Below are 26,856 nucleotides of genomic sequence, written 5' to 3'. Positions count from 1 at the left end.
TAGAAGGGAATCACCAAGAAAAAGAAGAATGATGATATCCAGCTCAGGACCCTGGGTGTGCCAAACCCATACTCACCAGATGTGAGCCACTGGGGCGAATCCAGTTCATTTTCCAATGCAATTGTTGAAAACAGAATGGAATAAGTGTATGCATCTATTAGTATTATGCTTTAAGAATCTGTTTCATTTCTTCCACTTGTCTAATGTCTCAGGATACCACACTGAATTTATTGTAATCTCTTTTACTAAATTTTCGGAGTACAAGTTAAAGTGCCAAAATACCAGACACTTTGGCAGTTAATGTTTGGACATTGAATTTTTTTGACATGGAAATGTTTTATGGTGAAATTAGTTCATGTGAAGTGCTTTATAAGAAATAAAAGTGCAAAAGGCACAGATACATTATTAATTACGTCACATGTTCATCATAGAAACATTTTGGAGAATAAAGTGTTCCATATTCAAGATTGGCTGATGTCCGTTGGGGTTAATCTAATAATCAGTTGCATTTCTGCTCTGTCCGTTTTGTACAGTCAGCTTCTACAATTTTCCTAGAAAAGCAATAAATGAAAACTATAAGGCAACTAACACTAAAACACATCTACACTGACGAAACTTCATTAGGACCAGGTAGCTTGATCTACACTTAGTGATCACTGAATTATGACCCCTCTTATGAAAAGTGAATGCGACCCGTTAACCACGTGAGGTACGAGAGTGCGCAGTTAGTCGACCTACGTAGCATAGATAAGGTGTCATTGGTTCAGTAGGTAGTAAGGTTCCGAGAGTGATAGATAAAAGGAAGGATTTATCGAACTTTGATAAAGGACAGATTTTGATAAAGGACAGAGCTGGTGACTCGATTTCCCAAACGGTTGAACTGGTTGGGTGTTCGAGAGCCGCCGTAGTTAAAGTGTACCAGGACTGGCGTCAAAATGGTCAAACAACGACCCGACGGCAAAACTGCAAAGATCAACGAAAGTTGAAGTTAGAGGGGAGCGCCGGGTTCGATGACTCGTACAGGCGAACAGGAGCAGCACTGTTGAAGAGTTGACTACCCAATACATTATGGGCCAACCTGGAACTATATCTGGCATGACTATGCGTCGCACGCTTGCACGTATGGGCTATAACAGCAGACGAACCGTACTGCATCCTCTCCTAACCAAGGTTCATCAGCGTAAAAGACTCGCCTGCTGCAAAGAGCATGCAAGTTGGACGTTAGAAGACTGGAAGAAGGTGTGCTGGTCGGATGAGTCACGTCATTTACTCCACACCGTGGATGGTCGTGTACCGATTTGGCGTCAACAACATGAGGCTCTTGATCCATGTATGGTGTGGGGTATGTTTCACTGGCAGGAACGTGGACCCCTGGTGCATGTGGGACAATGTATCAGTGGTCTCCGCTATCGCCAACTGCTTGCTGACTGTGTACATCCCGCTGTGTTACACTTTTTCCCGAATGGCGATGGTGTCTTCCAAGATTACAATGCCCCGAGACATCGGGCACTTGATGTGCAGGAATTGTTTGAGGAACACAGTTCTGACTTCCAGCATATCGATTGGCCTCAGACCTCCACCAATATCAATCCCATAGAGCACTTGTGGGACACTATGGAAAGGCATATCAGGCGTCTGGATACGCCAATCACCTCCATACCTGCACTGCTAGTACATTACACACAGCTTGGTTGGCCATACCTTCAGAACACTTCCAACATCTTGTTGAATCAATGCCACATCGGATTGCTGCTGTACTGAGGACAAAAGGAGGACTTACAAAGTATTAGGTAGGTGGTTATAATTCAGTGATCAGTCAGCGTACAATCAACTCGCTGTGCAGGAAAGTGGTTAAAGTCCGTTGACCTGGTGGTGGATGTAGGTCATAGAATTCCAAAGAGGTGTGAATATCCCTGTGCATTTAGTCGATGCTAAACGCACATCGATAACGCTTAATTTGCTAAATAACACGTAAGTGTGCAATGTTCCCCTGACGCATTTGGTTTCTTGAACTCACCCACGGACTGTGGACACCTCAACACGTCACTCGCTCATGGTCCTAATAAAGTTATCAGGAGTGTACAAAATTTATAAAAATTCATCATATACAAAATTATGTTGAAAAATCACAAGAATTTCCTTTTTTTTACCTTGATCTATTCATAGACTTTCACAAATATTCAGTGAACTGATCTTTCTCGTGTTCCACAGCTGACGTACATTTGTAATTTTAGATGAAAGCAGAATGGTACCCAACACAAAACATTATCTGCTGCAGGTTCAATTTGTTTTAGTAATAGAATCAGTAATGGCAAATGATTCAAGAAAACAAATTTATACCACATCCCTTACAACTTTCGCGTATAAAGGCGAGTTAGACTCCTGGAACGGATGAAATTTATCCATTGATTCTGAAGGAGGCATTGCGAGAATGCATCGAACCATTGAGATTAAAAATGAGGGTATCGGGAAAGATTCATTCGGATTGGAGAAGTGACAATATCTTGTCAACACATTCATGCTGTTCTAAGAGTGAAGTGGTAACTACAAACCGATGAGTTTGACGTCAGTGGTAGGGTAAATCATGGAAGCAGTGATCAAGAGTACAATATATACTTAAGGATACAGAAAATGGATCGTTTTTAAAGAAAAATCATGTTTAACTAGCCTGCTTAGATATTTTGACCATCAACGATGCAAGGAATTTTTATGGGCCGTTTTCAAAAAGTGGCTGAGTTTGTTGGCCTTAGGCGAGAGTAGTATGGTTATTTTTCCAGAAACTCAGGTTTTTCGTCCAGCAAGCAACAAATGAACTACAGAACACACACAGAGGGCAGTCAGGGAAGTAGATTAACTAAAAAATATCAGTAAGCTGGTAACAAGAGGATGCAATGTAGAATGAATGAATGAATAGGCTGGGCACTGAGACTGGCTCAGTCTCAGTAACAATTCTGAAGGAGCACTGATTATTATGGAATACGTTTGGATTGGAGAGTCTATCATACGTCGTTCCATCCATGCTTACATGTGATTAGCACATATGTTTTGACCTCCAGTGAATTTGTTTGCTAATTTTTGAGGAATTTGATTGGTGCATAATTATTATTGAATACGTTATTCATTACTAAAAGATTATTTTGTATATTAGAAGAAGATATACTGGTATTCAAAGAAAGTGCATCGCCCCTTAAAATTGTAATTTTCGTCCTAATAACGTAAGTGTATTGCAATATTTCTTACAGATTACATCAGATAATATTGATATGAATAGGTGATGACGTAATATTGCATCAGCTGTTACTTTCAGCTATATAAGCACGCCCTGCAAGAGTTGCAGTCATTCTTTACTTGTGTCTAGATGGCGAGCCATTACAGACCATTTCAACCTGCCATCTTTCAGGAGAACTCTGCTCCTTGTGCTTATGGAACTGTGCTCCCTTTTTTAATGTATAAGTGTGGTTTAAAGAGTATTTACGTTCATTAAATATATGGCATGGATAGAGATAACATTGATGAGTCCTAGGATAAAATTTTATTGCAGATGCTGAAGAGAAATACAAGATATTGGTGTTTGAAAATTTCGTTTCGAATAGTGACACATGTATAGACCATAGCCTCATAGGCTGACCATAGAGGATTTTCCCTTGTGAAAATTCCAATAGATTTTACACTGTCCCGTTGAAATAACTTTACACAAAATGGAGACTTGGGTTAGCCACCTTTAGGGAGAAGCCATTAAATATTTATGTGATCATATTCTGTGGACATATTAGTGTTTTATTACATTGAATTCGTATTTACATTTTGGTATAGTCCCATAGGCTAACATGGGGCTAGTTTTGGGCTACTTTTAAAGAAATTTAAAATGGCTGCAGTGTGTTCGTGTCGAATGGCACAATTGGTTTCCTCATCTCTAACTCTCTTAATTTTGGGGTTCAGGATCTTATATTCGAAGAAAAGAATCTCCTTGAAATTACTTATTTGTGCATAATTTTGTGCCCCCTGCTCCTGTTCATTAGGGGCTGAGATCTGAAAACCCGCCTTGGGGAAATCTTGAGCTCTTATGTTCATCCCGGGTGGGGAAAAGCGTCTATATAGACATATATTGACAGACTGTGGGAATTAATTGGTTTTTGTTGTCTAGATTACTTTTCTAAATAACACAATGTCAGAAGAAGACAGAGATATTACTTGGTTCCAGCAATTTGAAGCATATTCTTCCTCTGTGGATTTTGCAACAAGACAGGTGTCTCTCGAGAAAGAATCTTCTCGGACACCAAAGGTAAAAGGAAATGAAACACCCCTAAAACTATTATAATAAGGGAAAAAGACAAACCGAAAATTGATAAAACAAATATGCAAACAATTATGATCTTGAATGATGAAGAAGATATGAACCGTGCGTCTCTCGTTAAGTAGTTCATGCAAGTACATCCGAGAACGGTGAGGGTTATGGAGTTTTTGATTCCCCAAGTGGTGTAGGGGATAATATAATTACTGTTTGTAGTAGAGAGGGCCATAGGATTTCTTTTATAGATGTTTAAACCTGGGAGGATCATTAAATGCCTCTGAGGTGTATGTGGCATTGGCTAACATAAGAAGGGTTTTATCAGAAATTATGTCTAAAGAGTCAAGTAAAATAACAAAACAAGCGTCCAGTAGAATATTTGGTCTCTGGACTGACTTGGAGGCAGTAACAACAGCTTTGATCGTGGACAATGAGCGCCTCAAGGTACGAGCTAGGGATCTGGAGGAGAGTGCTTGTCAGATAAATCAAATTTTAGATTGACAGATTGAACTTCATAAGAAGAATTATGCAGAGATAATGCTGCAGGATCTCAAGTTGATTGATCCTGTGGACATCAAGAATAAACTAAGATCCAAAGAGGGACTGGCAGTGCTAGTCGGGATAGATCCTTATCAGTTCCTGGAGTGTGCCAAATCCTCAGAATCTGGTATTCTCAGGACCGCTGAGGACTCTTCCTTGAGTTCGAGTCAGAACATAAAGCAGAAAGTGACTCAAGTCATAAAGCGTGACCACAAGGAGATGAAAGTAAAAGGTATTCGTCTCCTTAGGAATAAGGGGATCCTTGTGGAGACCAAAAATTCGGCGGATGCTAATAGGATCTCTTCTGCTCCTACCTTGAAAGAGATAGGTCTTACAATGGAGAAACCTCGGTTATCAGATCCAACAGTGTTAATATATGGTGTCCCTCGTGATTATGTTAAGGAGGATATACTTGAAGATCTATTTGATAAAAACTTAAAAGATTTTGGATTCTCGCAGGACGAAGTTAAAGACGACGTGTCTTTCAGATTTAGTTTTGTATCAGGTACAAAAGTGGTTAATTGAGTGATCGGCTTTAGTCCTCGTATGATGAGGTATATTCTGGAGAGTGATGGAATCTATCTTGGATTCACATCACACAGGTTTCATAGGTTTACGATTCTAAGCAAATGTTTCCGTTGTTTGGGGTATGGCCAATCGGGCCAATTTTATTCCCGTAAGGCAGTTCCTTGTGAACACTGTGCAGAGGGTAGTGATGTCTATGGAGAGTGTACCCATAAAGAAGATTCTCCAAAATGTATCAACTGTAAGAGACGTGGTAGAGATTATAATCATTCTGCAAGGGATGCTAAATGCCCAGAATATTTGAAAGCAGTACAGCTTGCGGACAGTAGAACAAAACATGAGTGATAATGGTTCAAATTCAGTGACAGAGTGGGCTGATAAGAATTCAGTTTTGGGTGATGTTATATATGAGGGTGTAAAAGTTCTTCAGATAAATAGTCAGCGCTCAAGTGTGGCAATGGATGAGATTAGAACAGCAGCATTTATTGCGTAGTTTAGGCCTTCTATGACACCTTATCTGCTAACAGGGCATGGGTCCCTCCGGGCTAAGTTATTTGAGCGTGGTCTGGAGCCAGACCCACACTGTACATGTGGGGAATATGAAACGTGGATTCATGTACATTTGAACTGTCCACTGTACTCTCAACCTAGAGTGGATTTAATGTCTGGGGTTCAAAACCTATTGGACACCAATGTAAATATCCTAGTTGAAGATTGTGATAACTTTACTGCTCTGAAAACCTTCTCGAGAACTGTCTTTACATTGAGGACTCAACTAAGAAATTCTGCTTCTGCTGGGAATTGTTATTGTGTTGATATTTGCCAATTGTTATTGTGTTGATTTATGTTAATCAATGGTGATTTAGGTCAATTGCTATTGACAAGATGTCAGCAAGTTTGGAAGTTCTAGCGGAAAGACTAGATAGTGCTGTTAATTGAATGGGTAGGTGGTCTTTCTTTAAAGAGTATTTCTGTAGTTAAACTTAGTCCATTGTATGTAAACTAATTATATATTGTTTTCCGGATTCTCAGGAATTCTGAGACTCTGAGCACATTTAAAACAAGTGTTGTATATATCTGTTTATATGAAGCATATTTATCATATTCACCTCTTCAACTGTTGCTCTTCTTGAAAGTCGCTTGGATTTTTTTCCTTCGGTGTTCTGTTACGTTCTTCTCTGACATCGTCAATGTCACCAAGGATCGCATTTCCGATTGCTTTCATTAACAACTGGAAAAAACAACAAACGCAGTAAGTTTTTTATGATTTATCTTCAAACATTTTTACTAATTGCAAAATACTGGAATAAAATTAGCAAATACCCTATATATCCAAAAGTAACCTGGACACCTGTATGTTTCAAGAACTTTTTATTAATAAAATATATGATAACGTATCACCCCACCTTTAGCTTGAATTACATACTGCGTCCATCGTTGATAGACTCCGAATAAATTATTGATAAGAGGAAAACGATATTTTGGACCATTACAGCTTCATCCTTCACGGCATTCCAGTGTATCTCGAAGTATGGATATATATGGATATGATCAGTGTGGACAGGTTGGAACACTGAGCAGGAGAAGAAATTTTACAACAAAGCTGTCAGATAGAGCCATAATAGTGAAATATGTAAAGTCTGTTGCAAACCCCGACTGCATTATACAGTACATCTGGACTTTGGCCGCACCAATGATTATCAAACAAAATTTTAAGAAGAATTCTGACGCCTCAAATGGACAGTCTACAAAGAGGATAACACTTCAGTTCTGCACTACAGTGATAGCCTTAGCTCTAGTTATACCTAGGCTCCCTTCACTTACATACGACAGGCAATGCTTATTACAGAAAAGTTGATCACTCTCTCTTTCTGAGATATGTGTGCCTGGCAGGTTCCACTTCCTCAACTTAGAACAATCTCCACTATCTGTTCACTCCAGTCTCCCCTGCATCTTTCGGATCATTTCATCAGATTCTTAAACTGCTCTCGCTTGCAGACACCGATGTCTCCCAATCATACATCAAAAAACGGCTCAACACTGGTTGCATCATTATTACACTGTTTCTAATCAAGACCTGGTGACTAATGGATGATGGATACTGAAGGATGCTTCCTTCATTTGATGGTGACATCCTAACTTGCCTTGTCCATCGTTAATCTTGATATCAGTCAAAGCTTTGGATTTCTCATGATGAGAATTTATCATAAACAGTCTCTGCCATTGTAAAGAATATCAGTTTCCTTGGCCTCCCTGAACCCCTTGTTGGCAGTGTTCGAAGAGGACTGACAGGATGTACATATCACTCTTCTGAGTGTCCTCCAATTAGTTTTGTCAGTTAGTACAGTTTACTTGAAATCAATCAGGCTCTTCCTACCAATGCACCAAAAATTCAATCTTATAATGGCTTCCCATTGAAACATGGTAAGCTCAACTCCTAGAACCACCTCCTGGAAAGATTAAGTAATTATTAAATATAATATACCCCTTAAATTTTTGCATCAAGGTCACAAAAAGATGAGGCATAGGTACGTACATCTATAAATTGTGCATATTCTGTGACAGTTTGTTTATTTTGCAGATTAGAACAGCAGCATTTATTGTCAAAGCGATTTTTCTGTAGAAAAAAAAAAGTAAATCATCTCTCGGGCTTCGAACTTGTAGAAGATGGTGAAAATGAATACCACAAGAGAATAAATACCACCAGTGCCTTTTTCAAATAGTAAAAAGTTGTTTGAATAAAGGATGCATTATACGTATAATAGTGGCATAATGTTTTGTGGAAGAATCTGCCGGTGGTTTCCAACATCTGCGCCATGGTACGTTGTGCAGAAGTACAGAATCTATGTAAAAACTAGAAAAACTGTAATGGCTTGTTTGTGTCAGAGTATTGTTATATCGTTGTATCCCTGGCTACTTGGCTGCAGGGGTGTGGGACGTAAGTTGCCCATCACAACTGCTGAGAGGTGAGCCAGGCTGTCCATTATACTCTGGCTGGCTTCTCATAGAGTTGCCTGAGCTTCCTAACGGAGACCAAAAAATGCATCTATTGTCTTCAAGATGTCCTCCCATCCATTGGTGCAATAGCTGACTCCTAATGGATGGATTTTCCTAAAAATTCCGGAAAGTTTTATTTATTTTCTATGCATATCACATAGGGTATCCATAAATCATATATTGCAGCTGAAGAACCTGGAAATTATGTTTCTTCCATGCCTAATTGGTGTAATCAATTGATAAAAGGACAGATACACCGAAATAATAGGACAGATGCTTCTCACCCATAAAAAACAACATAAAATTATTCAAATATACCACTTTATATTTTGTTAATTAAAATGTTACTGCTTTTACAGAATTACGTACCCAAGTCCAGTAGCAGTTAGCAAAAAGAAGAATATTTAGGAAGATCACGGCGGTGAAACCAAATGGTTCTATTATAAAATTTGATGTCATGAGTTGAAAAACAATTCTTAATGGATATACGTACATCCTCATAGAGAACCTGAAAATAAATAATTTACATATGGTGAGTCACATATTATAGAGTTAATTAACATAATTTCAGCTTTAATTTTAAAAAAAGAACTCCAGGATATTCCTGATGACATAATACATGGTATTGTTCATAAAGTGAAAAATACGGTTCAGTGGATGTTAAGCCAAAGAAACCAAGTCCATGAAGCGATAGTAGATACGGTGATTGTGCGTATTCTTCGATCGCTTTGCTGGATGAAAAACCACAAGTTTCAGGGAGAAAAAATCATGAAACCCTTCACTAAGTTAGCTATGTGGTAAAAAAATAACAAAAATTCTTCGCGTCATTGATAGAGCAATGGCCTTTGAGATAGAATACTAAACAAAGTGCATTACCACAACATAAAATACCCTGTTAGGAAACTGGACATAAAACTAGACAAAACGTTTGAAGCTCTGGCAGGCAGAAAAATCACTTTCCTTGCACACTGAGTGAAAAGGGGTTGAGTTAGAATTTCTTTAATCATGTGTGGAATTTCTATCAGCATTTAACATGGCATGGCCAAGTTAGTCAGTCTTAGTAGGATGCATGGGTTTTCCATCAAGTAAATTTAGGTTTTCTGTCCAGCAAGTTGATCGAATAATACATGCAATTATATGCCCAATATACTACTTTACATATCCTTAGTTGCATTAGCCTTTAAAAGGTGCCTGCAATGGTTGTTTTGAGTTTTGATGTCCTGACATCTCTGCACTATCTGCCTTGAGAAACATTCTTAAATATTCAATGGAATACCCTGTGATTTCTCAAATCTCCTCTCAGAAATGGAAGACAACTAATACAATCTTTGAGACCTGGAGACTGGACAGATGATGTCAGAAGCTACTAATTGTTGCTGGTTCCAAACATATTTGTGGTAAATTTATTTTTTATGCAGGCTCTTAGACTATTCAATTGTTTCCGGTTTAATTAAAGCACTATAGAGAATTTCTCGCTATGTGCTTGTGACACCATCTCTTCTTGGACCTCTGATTTTTGGAGTTTATTGATACAGACTGACACTGAAGTTTCCACAGTTTTTCTCTTTATTACATTGACAGCAAGACTATTTAAATAATTAGTTGTTGTTGTTGGGTTTTAGGAGCATCGGCGGCTATGGCCATGTTGCTCCTTGTATATTGTCTGTAAATTGCGTGTGTGTGTTCTTTAGTCTTTTCCGGGAGAACAAAAAACCATGCTACCCTCACCTGAGACCAACTAACTTAGCCACGTTGTGAAAAAGACCTTGAAAAATTCCTCTCGTCATCAATGGGATTCAAACTCAGGTCTTTTCCAGCCGTTGTGGTGAGGAAGGAGATTGTACCAACTGTGCTACCCACGAGGGTTTAAATAATCAGAATCACCATCTAAACGTCATTGAAATGGAAATACAAGTGGGCAATGAGCTGCCTAGGAACTTTGTTGTTTCAAAATCATTCCAATTATTGCTTGAAAAATACTGTGGCTCCGTTTGATTCAATCTCGCGGTGAAGTCCATTATTACATTATAAGGTATAAGAGTTCTTGCTAAGTGTTCATATACTTGTAGAACAATCTTCCACATGAAAAACATGAGAAAAACTTAAATTCGAGATGATCGCATTACTTATGTCACACGATTGAGAATTTTCTCATAAAATGCATCAACTCAGACGTTTAAAAACCTTTTATGATGGTTGAATTAGCTAAATCCCAGCATCGAGAGTAAGAAAACACCTGTACCTGTTGATGACTGAAGGAAATTGGTATGAAAATCTAGAACTGATTTTGTTCACGCTTTTTCATCAATAGTAGCAGCCCACAACCACAAATTAAAAATACAGTGTTTTTGTTCACACATTGGTGCAGCAATAGTTCCACAATATAATGATTACAGTCCCCTGTCAATGATTACCAATTCTTTGCACTCAAAAATGGTAAAAGAAGCCCACATTTGATAAAATAAGAAATGGTGCCACTACCATATAGCAAAAAAAAAAAAAAAAATACATATTCAAAGTGCATTAATTAATTCAGAAACAAAAGCTAGTCCAAGGGCCAACACCAAAAGCTAGTCCAAGGGCCAACACCAAAATTAAAATACCCAAAAAGCAGATATTTTTGAGATTCGATAAGAGATGATACCACTCCAAAGTGTATTAATTAACCAGAAACAATTACTGGCCTTTAAAATCCTTTACTCCACCTAGCTTCCTAAACTACCTTTAATCTGAAATTCGCAGGGAACCGTCATCTGTATTTGGAACAAACCAGGCAGCCAGCAAGAACAATGCAGGCTCAAGCCTCGACAAAAATTAAGCTGAAAACAAGATACCCACCTATGAAAATAAAAATAAATAAATATGCTCCGCCATCTACTGTAAAAAGGCAGAAATATGCAAATTAGATTAAAACCACATACCTAAATATTACGTAATCAAGCCCCCCATTCAAAAGGCGATATTTCATCTTGGATTCAATCGCAGTCTATCTACTTGCATCAAAAGCAACCATCTTAAAAGTGTACAATAACAGAAAGATGGAAGAGAATGCAGTTGTTAAAGGAAGAAATTCAGCGCAAAGTCAATACACCAAGGACAAGATCACAGGAATTTAAAGAGAATTGTGAATCACAATAGAAAGTGCAGCAGATGATTAAAAGTACGATTTAGGCAAAGAAAGACCTTTCAACCAAAATACGCAAGGTCTGAAGCCCAGATTGGGCAGTCGTCTATCTATACAAAAGCCATTTATTTCTGCAAAGAATCAAAAAGGTTTGACGACAATAGTCCCATCAATGTCCAAGCTGCAGTCTGAGGAGATTCAATTTAAACTTCCTTGCACCAATGGTAGGGTAAAAGTGTGGTGTGAACCTCATGAAGCTATTCGTCCAAACTGTCTTCTGTCCATCACTAATGCGGCTGGAGGTGCAATCATGATATGTTCTACTCGTATGGACAGAGCATACCGATCGTGGTCATGTGTTACCTCCGATGAATATCTTTACGTTGCACAACACAATGTTAACTTTTTTCAGAATTGTGGTCGATTCTTTGAAGACGACACCACAACTATCCACCATATAAATTCATTTGAATGGTTTGAGGAACGCTCCCAAGATTTCGAACATCTACTCTGGCAAAATTCCAGGTTTGAATGAAACTGAGAATGCTGCAGATATGTTCGACTTCGTAGTTTTATACTATCCATAATACAGCAAATGACAAATGTTTTGTTAAAGAATAGTCAAATCCAGAGTCACACTCCCTCAAATACTTATTGAAATCCATGCCATAATGTTTAGAGGGTTTAATTCTGGCAAAACATTTTCCTATTACCAGACATCCTACTAGATATTCAATTAAGTGACTTTGTCCAGTGTACTTTCAGACTGTCTATATGTCATCTCAAACTCTACAACAAGATAAACTATAAGAACTAATTTCCTTGAACTTACCATGTTGCTAAAAGCATGGAGAAGCATATGTAAAGACAGCATCGATGGACAGGAACCCACATCATATTTTTCTTCAACAGGTATTTGTTCGTTTTGCCAAATTCTAAGAAGATGTCACTGACGTCAGTCGTAAGAAGAATTGAAACTCCAATTCGCATATATCTGAAAGTGGAAACGGTTCAGTATAGTTTATATTTTATTACACAGTTCTGTTTTTTTTATTTCCTAACATAGGTACATCGACAAGGGTGTCAAGGCTGGTTCTCAGGATCTCTAAGAGGTACAAACTAAAGGTTATAATGATATATGTACCAACATCGAGCCATGATGACGAAGAGGTTGAAGAAATGGACACCGAAATTGAGAGACTTCTAGATGAACAGAAAACTCACTACATCTTCATTATGGAGGAATTCAATGCTAAGGTTGGAAAAAGACAAAACATCAAAGAAAGGGAAACTATAAGAAGTTTTGGAATTGATGAAAGAGATGAGAGACCTGTGGTATTTGCAGAATCTGGAGGAATGACAGTAATGAGCACTTTTTTTTTTTCAAGAAAAGGGTGAACAAAACGTGGACATGGAAGAGCCCAAATGGATTAACAACTAACGAAATCGATTTCATCCTCACTAACACCAAACTTCAAAATTAGGCCATGTCAAGTGGCCTAATTTTGAAGATGGTCCCTGCTCGAGTATCTTCAATTTTGTTGAAACTTGGTGAAGATGTTTAAACAGTTTTTCAAAGAAGCTGTGCAAAATTTCAGATCAAAATATGCTTGAGGCACCTGTACCTTTCTTGTGGAGGTCACTTGTGTTGCGCAGAGCAAATCACAAAAAAATATCAAAGTTTTAAGTTTTATTGTTGCACAACATTGAGATGTAGTGCTGGTTTTGTGTAGTTAACTTTTGGCAGAGAATGTAAAACGTTTGGTGTTCTGACTAAAAAACCCTCAAATTTGTTTTACATTGCGGACTAAAACTGTCACCAAAAATTTGTCGCGATAAATTTAAGAAAGAATTTGGAAAGTCATAACTTTAAATAAAAACCTTTGGTACCTTCTTCTTTGGGAATTCCATTTAACATCTGCATGAATTCAGTCTAACTAAATATAAGCTCTTATACTTGTTTGCTGGCTGAGATATTTTCCTTCAAAGATTGACTCAATAATTGAAAGTCAAAATTTGATCTATCTTTGGGGGGAAATATCTTAATGTGGGAAACCTTCAATTCTCTCGTTTTTGCCACCATTGGAAAGAGCAGATTGCAACAAGAATCATAGTTTTTCAGTTTTCTGTCTTGCTACTTAAGTTCTCCCAGTGGAACCCTTGAACAGCATCTTGCACAACAAATGAATAATTTTCTGCAAAATCCATCAAGATGACCAATTCTCCGGTCATTAGGCTCTTCTTTGTTGATTTAAAATGGTAGCTTTGATGTTTAGCAATGTAGTGATGACAGGAAAGGTTAAATATATTTGTATCAACTGTTCAATAAAATCTTCTGTTCTTAATTGTTTTGTGTCCAGTGTATCTCTGTCAGTGTGTATCCATTGCTTGAATTCAATAATATCTTCTGGTTCATTGTTTTCAAACATATTCTCTAGAAACTTTTTTAGTTCATCTATTCCTGGACATTTTTACACTGATGAAGCATACAATCTTTTGACTCCAAATCGCAGACTGTTTTATCAATGAGAACCTTGTAATCACATTCAACAGGACTTGCTGCTAGCATTAACTTGACATTTTGATAGTTCTGAAAAATCAAACTACTGGGTACCTGGTTTGCCTCCACGGGGCGAAACTGGGGCAACGTCGGGCCTCAGCAGGGGTCTAGCAGCTAAATGGCCAAGAGAACAACGGTACAAGACACCACACATTTCAAGATCCATACACTTTTAATTCTCTAGCTTTTACAGTGAATTGTGTCGCCACACAATGTAAACAACGCGGAGATGGGGCAACCCCTGGTGACGTTTGACCCTAAATACACTTTACACTACCAGATACCACAAGACACATTTCGGGCACTGGAAAGACAAGGTATAGATACTCCATATATTATGATTTTGAAGAAAATATATGAGAGTGCTACATCCTTTATTATACTAGACAAAGACAGTAATAAATTTAAAATTAAGAAAGGAGTTCGACAAGCATTAGCATTAGCATTAGTAGAGGCATTTGATGCAAGAAAGCAAGCTTATGCAGCATCAGCCAAAAAAAAAAAAAAAAAAAAAAACCACTTCCACTTCACCCCTCTGTTCGTTCAAAATACCTGTCCAGCTGAGCCTTAAACTTATTTAGGCTATCAACCTCCACCACAAGGGATGGAAGTCTGTTCCAAAAACTAACCACCCGCTGGCTAAAGGCAAATTTCCGCACATCTATCCTACATCTGTCTTTCCTCAATTTGAATTTATGCCCTCTCAGGTGATTATTCTGAGCAAGAGGGAGAATCCCATCAGCATTGAGCATGCTTAAACCATTCAAGGCTTTACACACCTCTATCAGATCACCTCGCTGGTGCCTAATCTCCAGACACTGCAATTTGCAAGACTTAAGCCTTTCTTCGTAAGAGCACCCCTTTGTTCCATTCACTAATCTTGTTACCCTTCTCTGTACTCGTTCCAGCAGCTCTACATCCTTCTTGAAATGAGGCCTCCAGACCTGTATACAGTACTCTAGGTGTGGCCTGACCATCGCCTTATACAATGGAATAATCACCTCCTTATCCCTGCTGGAAAAATTCCTGTATATCATTGACAATACTCCATGAGCTACTCTTGCAGCCCGTCTGCACTGCTCAGAGAACTTCATATCTGCCTGCACAACCACCCCCAAGTCCCTTTCATTCTCTACTACTGTCAGTGTAGTACCACAGAGTTGATACGTTGCTCTGGGGTTGCTGTTTCCCATGTGTAGTACTTTACATTTGTGAATGTTAAACTTCATTTGCCACCTCTCAGCCCATCTGCTCAACCTTTCCAGATCCTGTGGGCCTATATGAGAGCTTGAAGGATAGGGTGGATGCCCTCGAAGAAACTAAATTGAGGGGCCCATCAAGCTCTCAGCTGCCCACATCAACGCCAGAGCTTGCACTTGGGCATCGCGTGACACAGAGACAACCCCCAAGGCAGAATGCGCTGGTCCCGAAGGAACTAGTAGTTGTTGGTGACTCTATTGTCAGGGAAACGGGGAACATGCTTTGTAAAAAAGATAGGTGGAATAGGACCAGGGTATGTCTGCCAGGGGCAAAGGTTGATGACGTTGTAGAGCGAATATCATCTTTTAAGGGCACAAAAGGTGATATAGTTGTACACGTTGGCACTAATAATATTAAGAGTAGGAGACCGGCAGAATTACTTAACAAGTACAGTTCACTGTTGAAGAAAAGCCGAGAATTAGGGTTGAATTTGAAAGTGTCTGCAATTCTGCCCAGACACGATAGGAGGGAGTATATGATGAGAGCCTTGTCGATCAATTCGGCCCTGGAAAGATTGTGCAAGGCTCAAGGGGTAGAATTTTTTTCAGCCTGGACTGTACTTGTTAACAGGAGAGATTGCTTCTACAGGGATGGGATACACTTAAATAGAAAGGGTGCAAGTATATTTGCTGATGCTATCGAGGCAGTGTTAGGTGGGTCGGAAAACTGCTAGCTTGGAGGGAGACAAAGACCAATAGATTGACAGTAGCCACTGGCAGAGGTGAAAGAGATTCTTGCACTGCTTCTATTAGAATGAGCAGAAGCCTGAAAAACAAGATGCATGGTATTTCAGAGACTGCTGGGAGCCATTGCGGTACAAGTAAACACATGGGTTGTGTTAGGGTAGCTAAGAATAGAAACATGTGCAGGTATACGTGCGTGTACACCAATGCTAGGAGTTTAGTAAATAAATTTGATGAATTTGAGGTATTGCTCAAAACATCAAAGGCAGATATTGTTGGGATATCAGAGACGTGGTGTCACACAGATATAAGGGATGCAGAACTGAAATTTGGGGAGTACAACGTCTACAGAAAGGATAGACAGGATTGGAAGAGGGGAGGGGTTATGCTATTAGTTAAGAAACACATAAAAACCAAGGAAGTGAAGCCAGTCGACATCGCTGGACAGTGCAGTGTTGAGTCAGTTTGGTGTGACATAAGCATTGGGAGATCAAAATTGAGAGTAGGAGTGTGCTATAGGCCTAATGACTCTGATGAGTATAATAAGGAACTGAACAGGGTAATAGAGTGGGCCAGTAAATCAGAGAGTCTTATAATGGGAGATTTTAAATTTCCCAGATATTGACTGGAATTTGTGGGTTGGTCACTCACACACTAGCAGGGCTTTTGTGGATTTATTGGATGATTGTTTTCTACATCAGCATGTTCGGGAGGCAACTAGAGGGAGTAATACTCTTGATTTGATTATCAGCAGTGATTCTTCATGCATTAAGAATCTGCAGATAAATGAACCACTAGGTGGCAGTCATCACAGTGTGCTGAAGTGGGATTTACTCAAAGAGGTAACTACCATTAGGGGTAAAGGGAAGGGTTATTGCTTCCGTAAAGGCGACTACGATGGACTGAGACAGTATTTAAATTCTATACAGTGGGACCAACTGATGATGTTACCAACAGCAAATTCAAAATGGGAAGCATTCAAAGAACTTATCTTGGAAGCTACTAGGCTTTACATACCAACTAAGAAATATTGTTCAAGGTTTAGGCCAAAATGGATGTCAGATGAACTAATGAGACGTATGGCAGAGAAGAAAAATGCATGGGATACTTACAAATTAACACATGACACAGAAGCCTATGATAGATACAAGTTGATATGCAACCAAGTTACAAAGGAGGTTAGGCAGGCGAAGGCAGATTACGAGAAATCCTTGGCAAGGGATGCAAAGAAAAACAGCAAAGAGTTCTTTACTTATGTAAACTCTAGAAGGAAGGGGATGAATCAGATTGGTCCACTTGATATTGATGGGTCAACTGTTGATGATCCTGCTCAGGTAGCTAACAAACTAAATGAATATTTTGCATCGACATTCACACATGAGGAGTTATTCAGCGAGGGGAATGCCAGAGGTGTATTCAACTCTAGCAGTAAGCTACAGAATCTTGAAATAACTGGGAGTAAAGTGGAGGAGAAACTGTTGAAGATAAACACAAGAAAGGCACCCGGGGTGGATGGGATCTATCCAGTTATATTAAAGGAGGCAGCAAAGGAAGTAAGCAAACCCTTAGCCATAATTATGAGAGCTTCCTTGGACTCAGGGGAGGTACCCATAGACTGGAAATGTGCAAATGTGACCCCAATTCACAAAGGAGGATCAAAGGCTGACACAAGTAATTATAGACCTGTGAGCTTAACTTCTGTTCCAGGAAATTAATGGAGGCACTGGTTAAAGAAGCACTGCAGGATCATTTAGACAAGACTTCAGTTATAGCTCAGACACAGCATGGTTTTGTTAAGGGGAAGTCTTGCCTGACCAACTTGATTGGATACTATGATGCAATCACAAAAGAACTGGATGCAGGGAATAACTTTGATATTATATACTTGGATCTTAGAAAGGCTTTTGATACTTTTGCACATGGAAGACTGCTACACAAATTGGAGCAGTGTGACATTGGAGGCAAATTGCTGCTATGGATAAAGGGGTGGTTGAGGGGGAGAAGACAGAGAGTGGTAATCAATGGACACTGCTCATCGTGGACTGATGTTATTAGTGGAGTCCCTCAGGGCTCAGTGTTGGGTCCATTATTGTTTTCTATATTTATAAATGATATTGATGATGATATGTCGGGCTTAATGTCCAAGTTTGCAGACGATACAAAGGTTGGTAGGGTTGTCAAGGACACTACTGACACTATGCTGCTGCAACAGGATCTGGAAAGGTTGAGCAGATGGGCTGAGAGGTGGCAAATGAAGTTTAACATTCACAAATGTAAAGTACTACACATGGAAAACAGCAACCCCAGAGCAACGTATCAACTCTGTGGTACTACACTGACAGTGGTACAGAATGAAAGGGACTTGGGGGTGATTGTGCAGGCAGATATGAAGTTCTCTGAGCAGTGCAGACGGGCTGCAAGAGTAGCTCATGGAGTATTGTCAATGATATACAGGAATTTTTCCAGCAGGGATAAGGAGGTGATTATTCCATTGTATAAGGCAATGGTCAGGCCACACCTAGAGTACTGTATACAGGTCTGGAGGCCTCATTTCAAGAAGGATGTAGAGCTGCTGGAACGAGTACAGAGAAGGGCAACAAGATTAGTGAATGGAACAAAGGGGTGCTCTTACGAAGAAAGGCTTAAGTTTTGCAAATTACAGTGTCTGGAGACTAGGCACCAGCGAGGTGATCTGATAGAGGTGTATAAAGCCTTGAATGGTTTAAGCATGCTCAATGCTGATGGGATTCTTCCTCTAGCTCAGAAAAATCACCTGAGAGGGCATAAATTCAAATTGAGGAAAGACAGATGTAGGATAGACGTGCGGAAATTTTCCTTTAGCCAGCGGGTGGTTGGTTGGTGGAACAGACTGCCATCCCTTGTGGTGGAGGTTGATAGCCTAAATAAGTTTAAGGCTCAGTTGAACAGGTATTTTGAACGAACAGAGGGGTGAAGTGGAAGTGGGGTTTTTTTTTTTTTTCTTTTTCTTTCTGTTTTTTTTTGGCTGATGCTGCATAAGCTTGCTTTCTTGCATCAAATGCCTCTACTAATGCTAATGCTAATGCTAATGCTGTTGCAGCAGCATAGTGTCAGTAGTGTCCTTGACAACCCTGCCAACCTTTGTATCGTCTGCAAACTTGGACATTAAGCCTGATATACCATCATCAATATCATTTATAAATACAGAAAACAATAATGGACCCAAAACTGAGCCCTGAGGGACTCCACTAATAACATCAGTCCACGATGAGCAGTGTCCATTGATTACCACTCTCTGTCTTCTCCCCCTCAACCACCCCTTTATCCATAGCAGCAATTTGCCTCCAATGTCACACTGCTCCAATTTGTGTAGCAGTCTTCCATGTGCAAAAGTATCAAAAGCCTTTCTAAGATCCAAGTATATAATATCAAAGTTATTCCCTGCATCCAGTTCTTTTGTGACTGCATCATAGTATCCAATCATGTTGGTCAGGCAAGACTTCCCCTTAACAAAACCATGCTGTGTCTGAGCTATAACTGAAGTCTTGTCTAAATGATCCTGCAGTGCTTCTTTAACCAGTGCCTCCATTAATTTTCCTGGAACAGAAGTTAAGCTCACAGGTCTATAATTACTTGTGTCAGCCTTTGATCCTCCTTTGTGAATTTGGGTCACATTTGCACATTTCCAGTCTATGGGTACCTCCCCTGAGTCCAAGGAAGCTCTCATAATTATGGCTAAGGGTTTGCTTACTTCCTTTGCTGCCTCCTTTAATATAACTGGATAGATCCCATCCACCCCGGGTGCCTTTCTTGTGTTTATCTTCAACAGTTTCTCCTCCACTTTACTCCCAGTTATTTCAAGATTCTGTAGCTTACTGCTAGAGTTGAATACACCCTGGCATTCCCCTTGCTGAATAACTCCTCATGTGTGAATGTCGATGCAAAATATTCATTTAGTTTGTTAGCTACCTGAGCAGGATCATCAACAGTTGACCCATCAATATCAAGTGGACCAATCTGATTCATCCCCTTCCTTCTAGAGTTTACATAAGTAAAGAACTCTTTGCTGTTTTTCTTTGCATCCCTTGCCAAGGATTTCTCGTAATCTGCCTTCGCCTGCCTAACCTCCTTTGTAACTTGGTTGCATATCAACTTGTATCTATCATAGGCTTCTGTGTCATGTGTTAATTTGTAAGTATCCCATGCATTTTTCTTCTCTGCCATACGTCTCATTAGTTCATCTGACATCCACTTAGGCCTAAACCTTGAACAATATTTCTTAGTTGGTATGTAAAGCCTAGTAGCTTCCAAGATAAGTTCTTTGAATGCTTCCCATTTTGAATTTGCTGTTGGTAACATCATCAGTTGGTCCCACTGTATAGAATTTAAATACTGTCTCAGTCCATCGTAGTCGCCTTTACGGAAGCAATAACCCTTCCCTTTACCCCTAATGGTAGTTACCTCTTTGAGTAAATCCCACTTCAGCACACTGTGATCACTGCCATCTAGTGGTTCATTTATCTGCAGATTCTTAATGCATGAAGAATCACTGCTGATAATCAAATCAAGAGTATTACTCAAGGAGACAAGGAGACACAATATCTCAGAAGCTGTTTACTGCTGCCCTTGAGGAAGCTTTCAGAAGATTAGACTGGTCGCAGAAAGGAGTCAATGTGAACGGAGAGTACCTAAACCATTTACTATTTGCAGATGACATTATGATCATAAACCAAGATCACAAAGAATTAGAGGAAAATCTTAATCAGTTATGCACAGTTAGTAAGGATTTTGGACTAAAGATGAATATGGCTAAAACAAAACTAATGATGAACAAGTATGCCACAGAAAGGGAAATAATGATTGAAGGACAGTAATTGAAAAGGTGGAGTCATATACTTATCTGCGCCAGGTTTTTAGCTGTAATAATGATAGATGGGTGGAAGTCAAGAGAAGAATAAATTTTGGATGGATAGCATTCAGGAAATATAGTCACATACTGAAGAACTATATCCAAATTTGTCTGAAACGTAAAATAATGAACCAATGTATACTCCCCACCATGACTTATGGAAGTGAAACTCGGGCACTCACCAAGAGAATGAAACAGAAGCTGAAAACTACACAGCGAAGAATTGGACGAATTATATTAGGAATCAGCTGTGTAATAAAAAGAGAAACACATGGATTAGGCAGCAAACTCAAGTAAAGGACATTCGTATCAAAACTAAAGAACTAAAGTGGTCTTGGGCAGGACACATAGCTAGAAAATATGATGACAGATGGACTAAGAAAATAACAGAAACAAAATAACAGACTAAGAAAATAATCTAAGAAGAGCTAAAAGAAAACCTGGAAGGCAATAAGGGGGATGGACAGATGAATTCACGAGTTCGTGGGTAGTAAATGGATTGCCATTGCACCCGGCCATATTCGGCGGACATAAATCCAAATGGATCTTTTTGGGATAAGGTGAAATGCAGCATTTGCCATTCCATGTGATTGCCTTTCCCCCTTTGCCGACCTTCTTCTGATACCTGAGGACATCTTCTGCAGTCTCATGGAGGCGATGTTATACGTGGTGCAAGAGGTTATCAGAGCGATAGGTGGCTCAGTACGCTATCAGCTATGTGGCTACGTTTGGGCTCATTAGTGTATGTACTTTTATATGTATGTTTTATAATTCTTTTGGGATATATTCTGTTCAATGTAACCGGCAACTTCCAGTTAATGGCTGACCTGTGCGAAGTAATTTTCAATATTGATTTTATAAATATTAATGGCATGATGTACATTGGAGTAAGTATGATGAGCTGCACCAGACCTTTTTCAGTGTAGGGTGTGTGGTGTTGGCGGATCAAAAGGAAGGTGGACTTGATCTGGTGATCAATTTGTAATACTTTCACAGATTTGTTTTATCCAGTACAAGGATGACAGAGCTACTGCAACCCGTAGCGGAGGATCAATGAATTATAATTTGGCTGTTCTCTTCTACACGTTGTGGATTATAACAAATCAAATTTTACTTTAAATTGGCCATTAGATGGCGCCATAGACAGCGCCGATCACCGCACTTTTATTAGACAGACTGCAATTAGATGTAAAGGTAGATGAAAATATTAGCTTAAAGTCTTACCCATAGGAATATGATCCAATCATCAAAATGAGAGACAGCACGTGATGGAACATGAGAAGTTTGGAATCCTTTCTGCTTATGTAGAAATATCGAAAAGAATAACACTCATGAATGTAGAAACCACACTCCATTATTTCGAGAATGTACATACCTAGAGTTGGATCCTTTGACTTCTGGTCTAAAGAACGAAATAAGTTAAGTTTCATTGGAAAACAGTACATTAATAAACCACATTATAATCATTTACAATGAAGCGGGTTTATGTTAAAAATTACGTCTTATATTAGCCAAAAGTAAGGTGGCATTAGTATTTAGTTTATTATTGGTTTCACAGTTTTCATGGACCTAGATTATTATTACATTCACCAGCCGAAGAATCAGAAACCTTTACACAATATCTAAATAGCTAACTTTTGTACAAATTACTTCCATCACGGTAGCACTGGGACTATGACCTCTCTATCTCTACAGGATAATGTTCGATAATTCATAGATAGGAGACACCATGGGCTTTCTTGGCTGTCTGTTTGCACGGTTCAGAATGGGATTCTAGTACCTGATTTGACCATTCTTTCATCAGGATATTTGTTAGTTGCTGAATTGTAGTCGGTAGAGTTCTACCTTACAACATTAGCATTAGTAGAGGCATATGATGCAAGAAAGCAAGCTTAATCAGCATCAGCCAAAAAAAAAAAAAAAAAACGCTCCCATTTCACCCCTCCGTTCGTTCCAAATACCTGTCCAGCTCAGCCTTAAATTTATTTAGGCTATCAACATCCACAACAAGGAATGGAAGTCTGTTCCACCAACCAACTACCCGCTGGCTAAAGGCAAATTTCCCCACGTCTATCCTACATCTGTCTTTCCTCAATTTGAATTTATGCCCTCTCAGGTGATTATTCTGAGCAAGAGGAAGAATCCCATCACCATTGAGCATGCTCAAACCATTCAAGGCTTTATACACCTCTATCAGATCACTGCGCCGGTGCCTAGTCTCCAGACAATATAATTTCCAAAACTTAAGCCTTTCTTCGTAAGAGCAACCCTTTGTTCCATTCACTAATCTTGTTACCATTCTCTGCACTCGTTCCAACAGCTCTACATACTTCTTAAAATGAGGCTTCCAGACCTGTATACAGTACTCAAGGTGTGCCCTGACCATTGCCTTATACAAGGGGATAATCAGTCCTTATCCCTGCTAAAAAAATTCTGTATATCATTGACAAGACACAATGAGCTACCCTTGCAGACCATCTGCACTGCTCAGAAAACTTCATATCTGCCTGCACAATTACCCCCAGATCCTTTTCATTCTCTCCCACTGTCAGTGTAGTACCACAGAGTTGATACGTCACTCAGGGGTCACTGTTTCCCATATGTAGAACTTTACATTTGTCAATGTTAAACTTCATTTGCCACCTCTCAGCCCATCTGCTCAACTTTTCTAGATCCTGTTGCAGCATACTGTCATTTTTGTCCTTAACAACCCTGCCAACCTTTGTATCGTCTTCAAACTTGGACATTAAGCTTGATATACCATCATCAATATCATTTATAAATACAGAAAACAATAATGAACCCAAGACTGAACCCTGAGGGACTGCACTGATAACATTAGTCCACGATGAGCAGTGTCCATTGATTACCACTCTGTCTTCTCCCCCTTAACCATCCCTTTAGATATATAGAAGTTTACATTAGTTTTAACACATGTATGGTGCTTTATCATCGTCTAGTATGTTGTTTTTGTCTATCTTTTATCATTAAATCAAGGTTTTTTTGATTCAATTTGCTGTTGCTCTTCTTTTGTGCAAGTGTGTGTATATGAAAATTCTCCTGTTGTCATACAGATAGATTCATAAAATTATAGTTTCTGTTGTCATTGTTAATTTTACAGAGTGGGGCGTGTGTGTGTGTGTATTTTCATGTTCCTGTTGCAATAACAGATACAAAATTTGTTAACATTTCAACTGTCCAGAGTAGTTTGAAAGTTTTGTTATTATTAAAAACTTGATCTTTTTACTGTTTTGCTATGTAAAATTCAACAAAGTTATTTGTTTGTAAGGCTCACACATGCAAATTTTCAACTTTTGATTGTAAATAAGAAAAAAAGCGCTGTTTTCCATCAAACATAATTTCCTCTATAAAATAAATTTCCATCCCAATTGTCTTTATCTGAAATTTTTCGTGGATGTGGCTTTCTTGGAAACGGCTCTCTCAGGAGTATGTTAGTTTTGTATCACGTGATTACAAGCTCTATATAAATGGTTCTTGGAGACGAGCACTTTCTTGGTGCGTGTCATGATTTTTGCTGTTATTTGGTTGTTATCAGTTGTAATTTGTATGTAAAAAATATTGCTTTGTTCATAATTCATGAATGATTTTTCGTTTTTCAGTTTTAATTAGAACGTAGTATTTTGAAACAGATTTTATTATGAAGTATCGCTTACCTTCTATCCATAAACTGGGTTGTTTCAAGTAATTGATGGTTCCAGATGCACAGACAACATACAGATCAATTAAGAAGAAACTCGTATAACATATGAATTTCCATATGCATTCGGTTACTTTTAAGACTTCAGTTTCATCGAGCTGGTATAGTTCTTTAAATTTCTGCAGGAATATAATTTATTTATTTATGTCATTCTATAAACTGCTAACATAAATTATCCCAATGTACAGAGTAATAAATAGTCAATAAAAATATAAACATCAAAGGGAAATCCAAAAAAATTAATGGTAATTTCTTGGTTTAAAACTTTAAAAAGGAAAGGATTATTTTTGTATATAATTTCTTTGCCGGCTGAAGACCCAGTTTTCAATTTCTTGAAGTGTTTGTACTCACTTTCCCTCGTGGGTAGCATAGTTGGTACAATCACAATCCTCCTAACAAACGGGTGGAAAAGTAAACTCGAGTCCCATTGATGAGGTGGGGATTTTTGTGGGCCTTTTTCACATCGTGCCCTAGTTAGATGATTACAGGTGAGGAGGGCATGGTTTTTCATCCGGGAAACTGGTTTTTTGCGCAACAAAACAGAAAATCGACTATAAAAGCAATTTACAGACAGGAGCAATATGGCCTTAATTGCTGATGCTCCTAAAACCTTATTACAATAACAACTAATTCACTTTAAGATTCAAATTGTGGTTATTTATTTTCAATTTCCCCCATTAATACAATTCTTTAATATAAAATGATATATATGTTATGGGTGTGCCTCTTAAAATTATACTTTGGACTAAATTTCTTGTGATATAAAATCAGAAAAAGAACAAAGAATTGTTTGAACATTTTAAAAATGTCAATGAAACTTGTTGCTTAGCCACAATAGATTCCTCTTCTTCAACCATGCAAATTTAAGTTTCCATTAAGTAAGCAATTATATCCTAAGCGGTTATGGTCCATCCTTGCATATCCTAAAAGACACATGGTACGCACATCCATTTCGGTTTAGTCTTCAAAACATGTTTATCTATAGGTAAGGCGATGATGCCCAATCTTCACTATTATTGGACTATTCTTCGGGATTAACAGAGGAAGAGGCATTCGTTGCATCATTCCAGTAAAAAATCCAGCACGTTTTAATCACACGACCAGCCTTTCGTAAATCTTAATCCAAGCTGAGACATTACGTGGCACATACGGAACAGTGATTGCAGGTAGGCAATTCACTTTCAATGAGGAATGCGGTTATAAATACACAAATGTTTTTCAACTCTAAAAGCTCATCTTGCAATCTAAGTCTCTGATCCATTCTTCTTGGATCTTTGAAGTTTGCTCTATAAAGTTTCCAAACCTTAACAACATGGTTGAGTTAGTTGGTCTCAGTCGAGGGTAGCACTGACTTGAGTCTTTTGTCAAGCAAACAGACATATTATATTCAGCTCAACAAGGCCCAAGTTTCCGATGGGTCTAAAAAGTCTACAAAACACGGTTGGACGTGTTTGCAGCTGGGAGAATGGTATTCCCTTGTTTTGCCTTTTTTCCCCGCTATATATTTCTAATCTTTAAGCGTTATATCTGATAGACAAACTATTCAGCCTTCATTTTTAAAAGATTGTTTTTTTGTCTGTAGGAATACTTATTGTACTCCTCACCATTAGCCATAAACTGCATTTAATTTTGATCCCTTTTAACTATATATTTGCATTATTGTATATGTCAACCTAAGATGTCACAATTTTAAATATTCTAATTTAAAATCATAATTACACATGTATTTCAAAATTTTGTATTCAACCTTTCAGGGTGAACGTCCCATGGACTTTGTAACCCTTTGCTCACGGGGTCTGCTTCACACCTTAGAATATAACTCACACCCTTCTAGCCAATGGCTGTCCAGGGGTGTCTCCTAAACAGAGAAATAATTTGATAATAGTGAAGATAAATAGGAGTCTTATTTATATATAGTAATGCGACTAAGAAGTATCATACCTTGAATAACGTTTTGTCCAAGAAGCGCCTGAAAAAAACCGCAATCAACGTAGCAAAGAAGACATGAAAAATAAATTTCAAATCAACTCTCAGAATATGCAGAATGTCTGCAAACACTACTGCCACTAAGTTTCTTTCGAAAAGAGCGTGATGAGTAAAATTAAGAAAAGCTGAACAGAAATCTCCATAATCAGGACCGACTTCCCAATCAACTTCAGCACCCTTCATGATGTAGCTAGGTAGAAGATAGTCGGTTTGGAGGCTTATTGCTCAAAGCTGAAAATTCTATTCTCCGATTAGCTCACACGAAAGGCACCACCTGTAGATTGTAC

General features: G+C 38.6%; 1 protein-coding gene across 1 annotated transcript; it reads right to left on the bottom strand.

Moving 5' to 3' along the window:
* Positions 1–348: 348 nt before the first annotated feature.
* LOC150081241 (ceramide synthase 1-like) lies at positions 349–26,856 on the bottom strand. Its single transcript, XM_090379351.1, has 7 exons — positions 26,525–26,856; positions 24,540–24,702; positions 22,090–22,267; positions 12,307–12,468; positions 8,720–8,858; positions 6,463–6,584; positions 349–551 (listed from the first exon to the last, which is right to left on the bottom strand). Exons 1-7 carry the CDS (start codon positions 26,750–26,752, stop codon positions 500–502), a joined length of 1,044 nt encoding a protein of 347 aa, XP_090235477.1. The 5' UTR covers positions 26,753–26,856; the 3' UTR covers positions 349–499.

The sequence above is a fragment of the Mastigoproctus giganteus genome, chromosome 8 (assembly GCF_048544385.1).
Source record: "Mastigoproctus giganteus isolate SK-2022 chromosome 8, ASM4854438v1, whole genome shotgun sequence".
Lineage (NCBI taxonomy): Eukaryota > Metazoa > Arthropoda > Arachnida > Uropygi > Thelyphonidae > Mastigoproctus > Mastigoproctus giganteus.
The sequence above is the reverse complement of the archived record's forward strand: the minus strand, read 5'-3'. Positions and strand labels throughout refer to the sequence as shown.

Bases quoted from the DNA above. Each gene is read 5' to 3' on its own strand.
- LOC150081241 (XM_090379351.1), bottom strand. From the start codon at position 26,752: ATGAAGGGTGCTGAAGTTGATTGGGAAGTCGGTCCTGATTATGGAGAT. The intron at 24,703-26,524 runs GTATGATACTTC...ATATTCCTGCAG, and splicing joins TGGACAAAACGTTATTCAAG to AAATTTAAAGAACTATACCA. The intron at 552-6,462 runs GTGAATATGATA...TTGCTTTTCTAG, and splicing joins GAAGAGCAACAGTTGAAGAG to GAAAATTGTAGAAGCTGACT.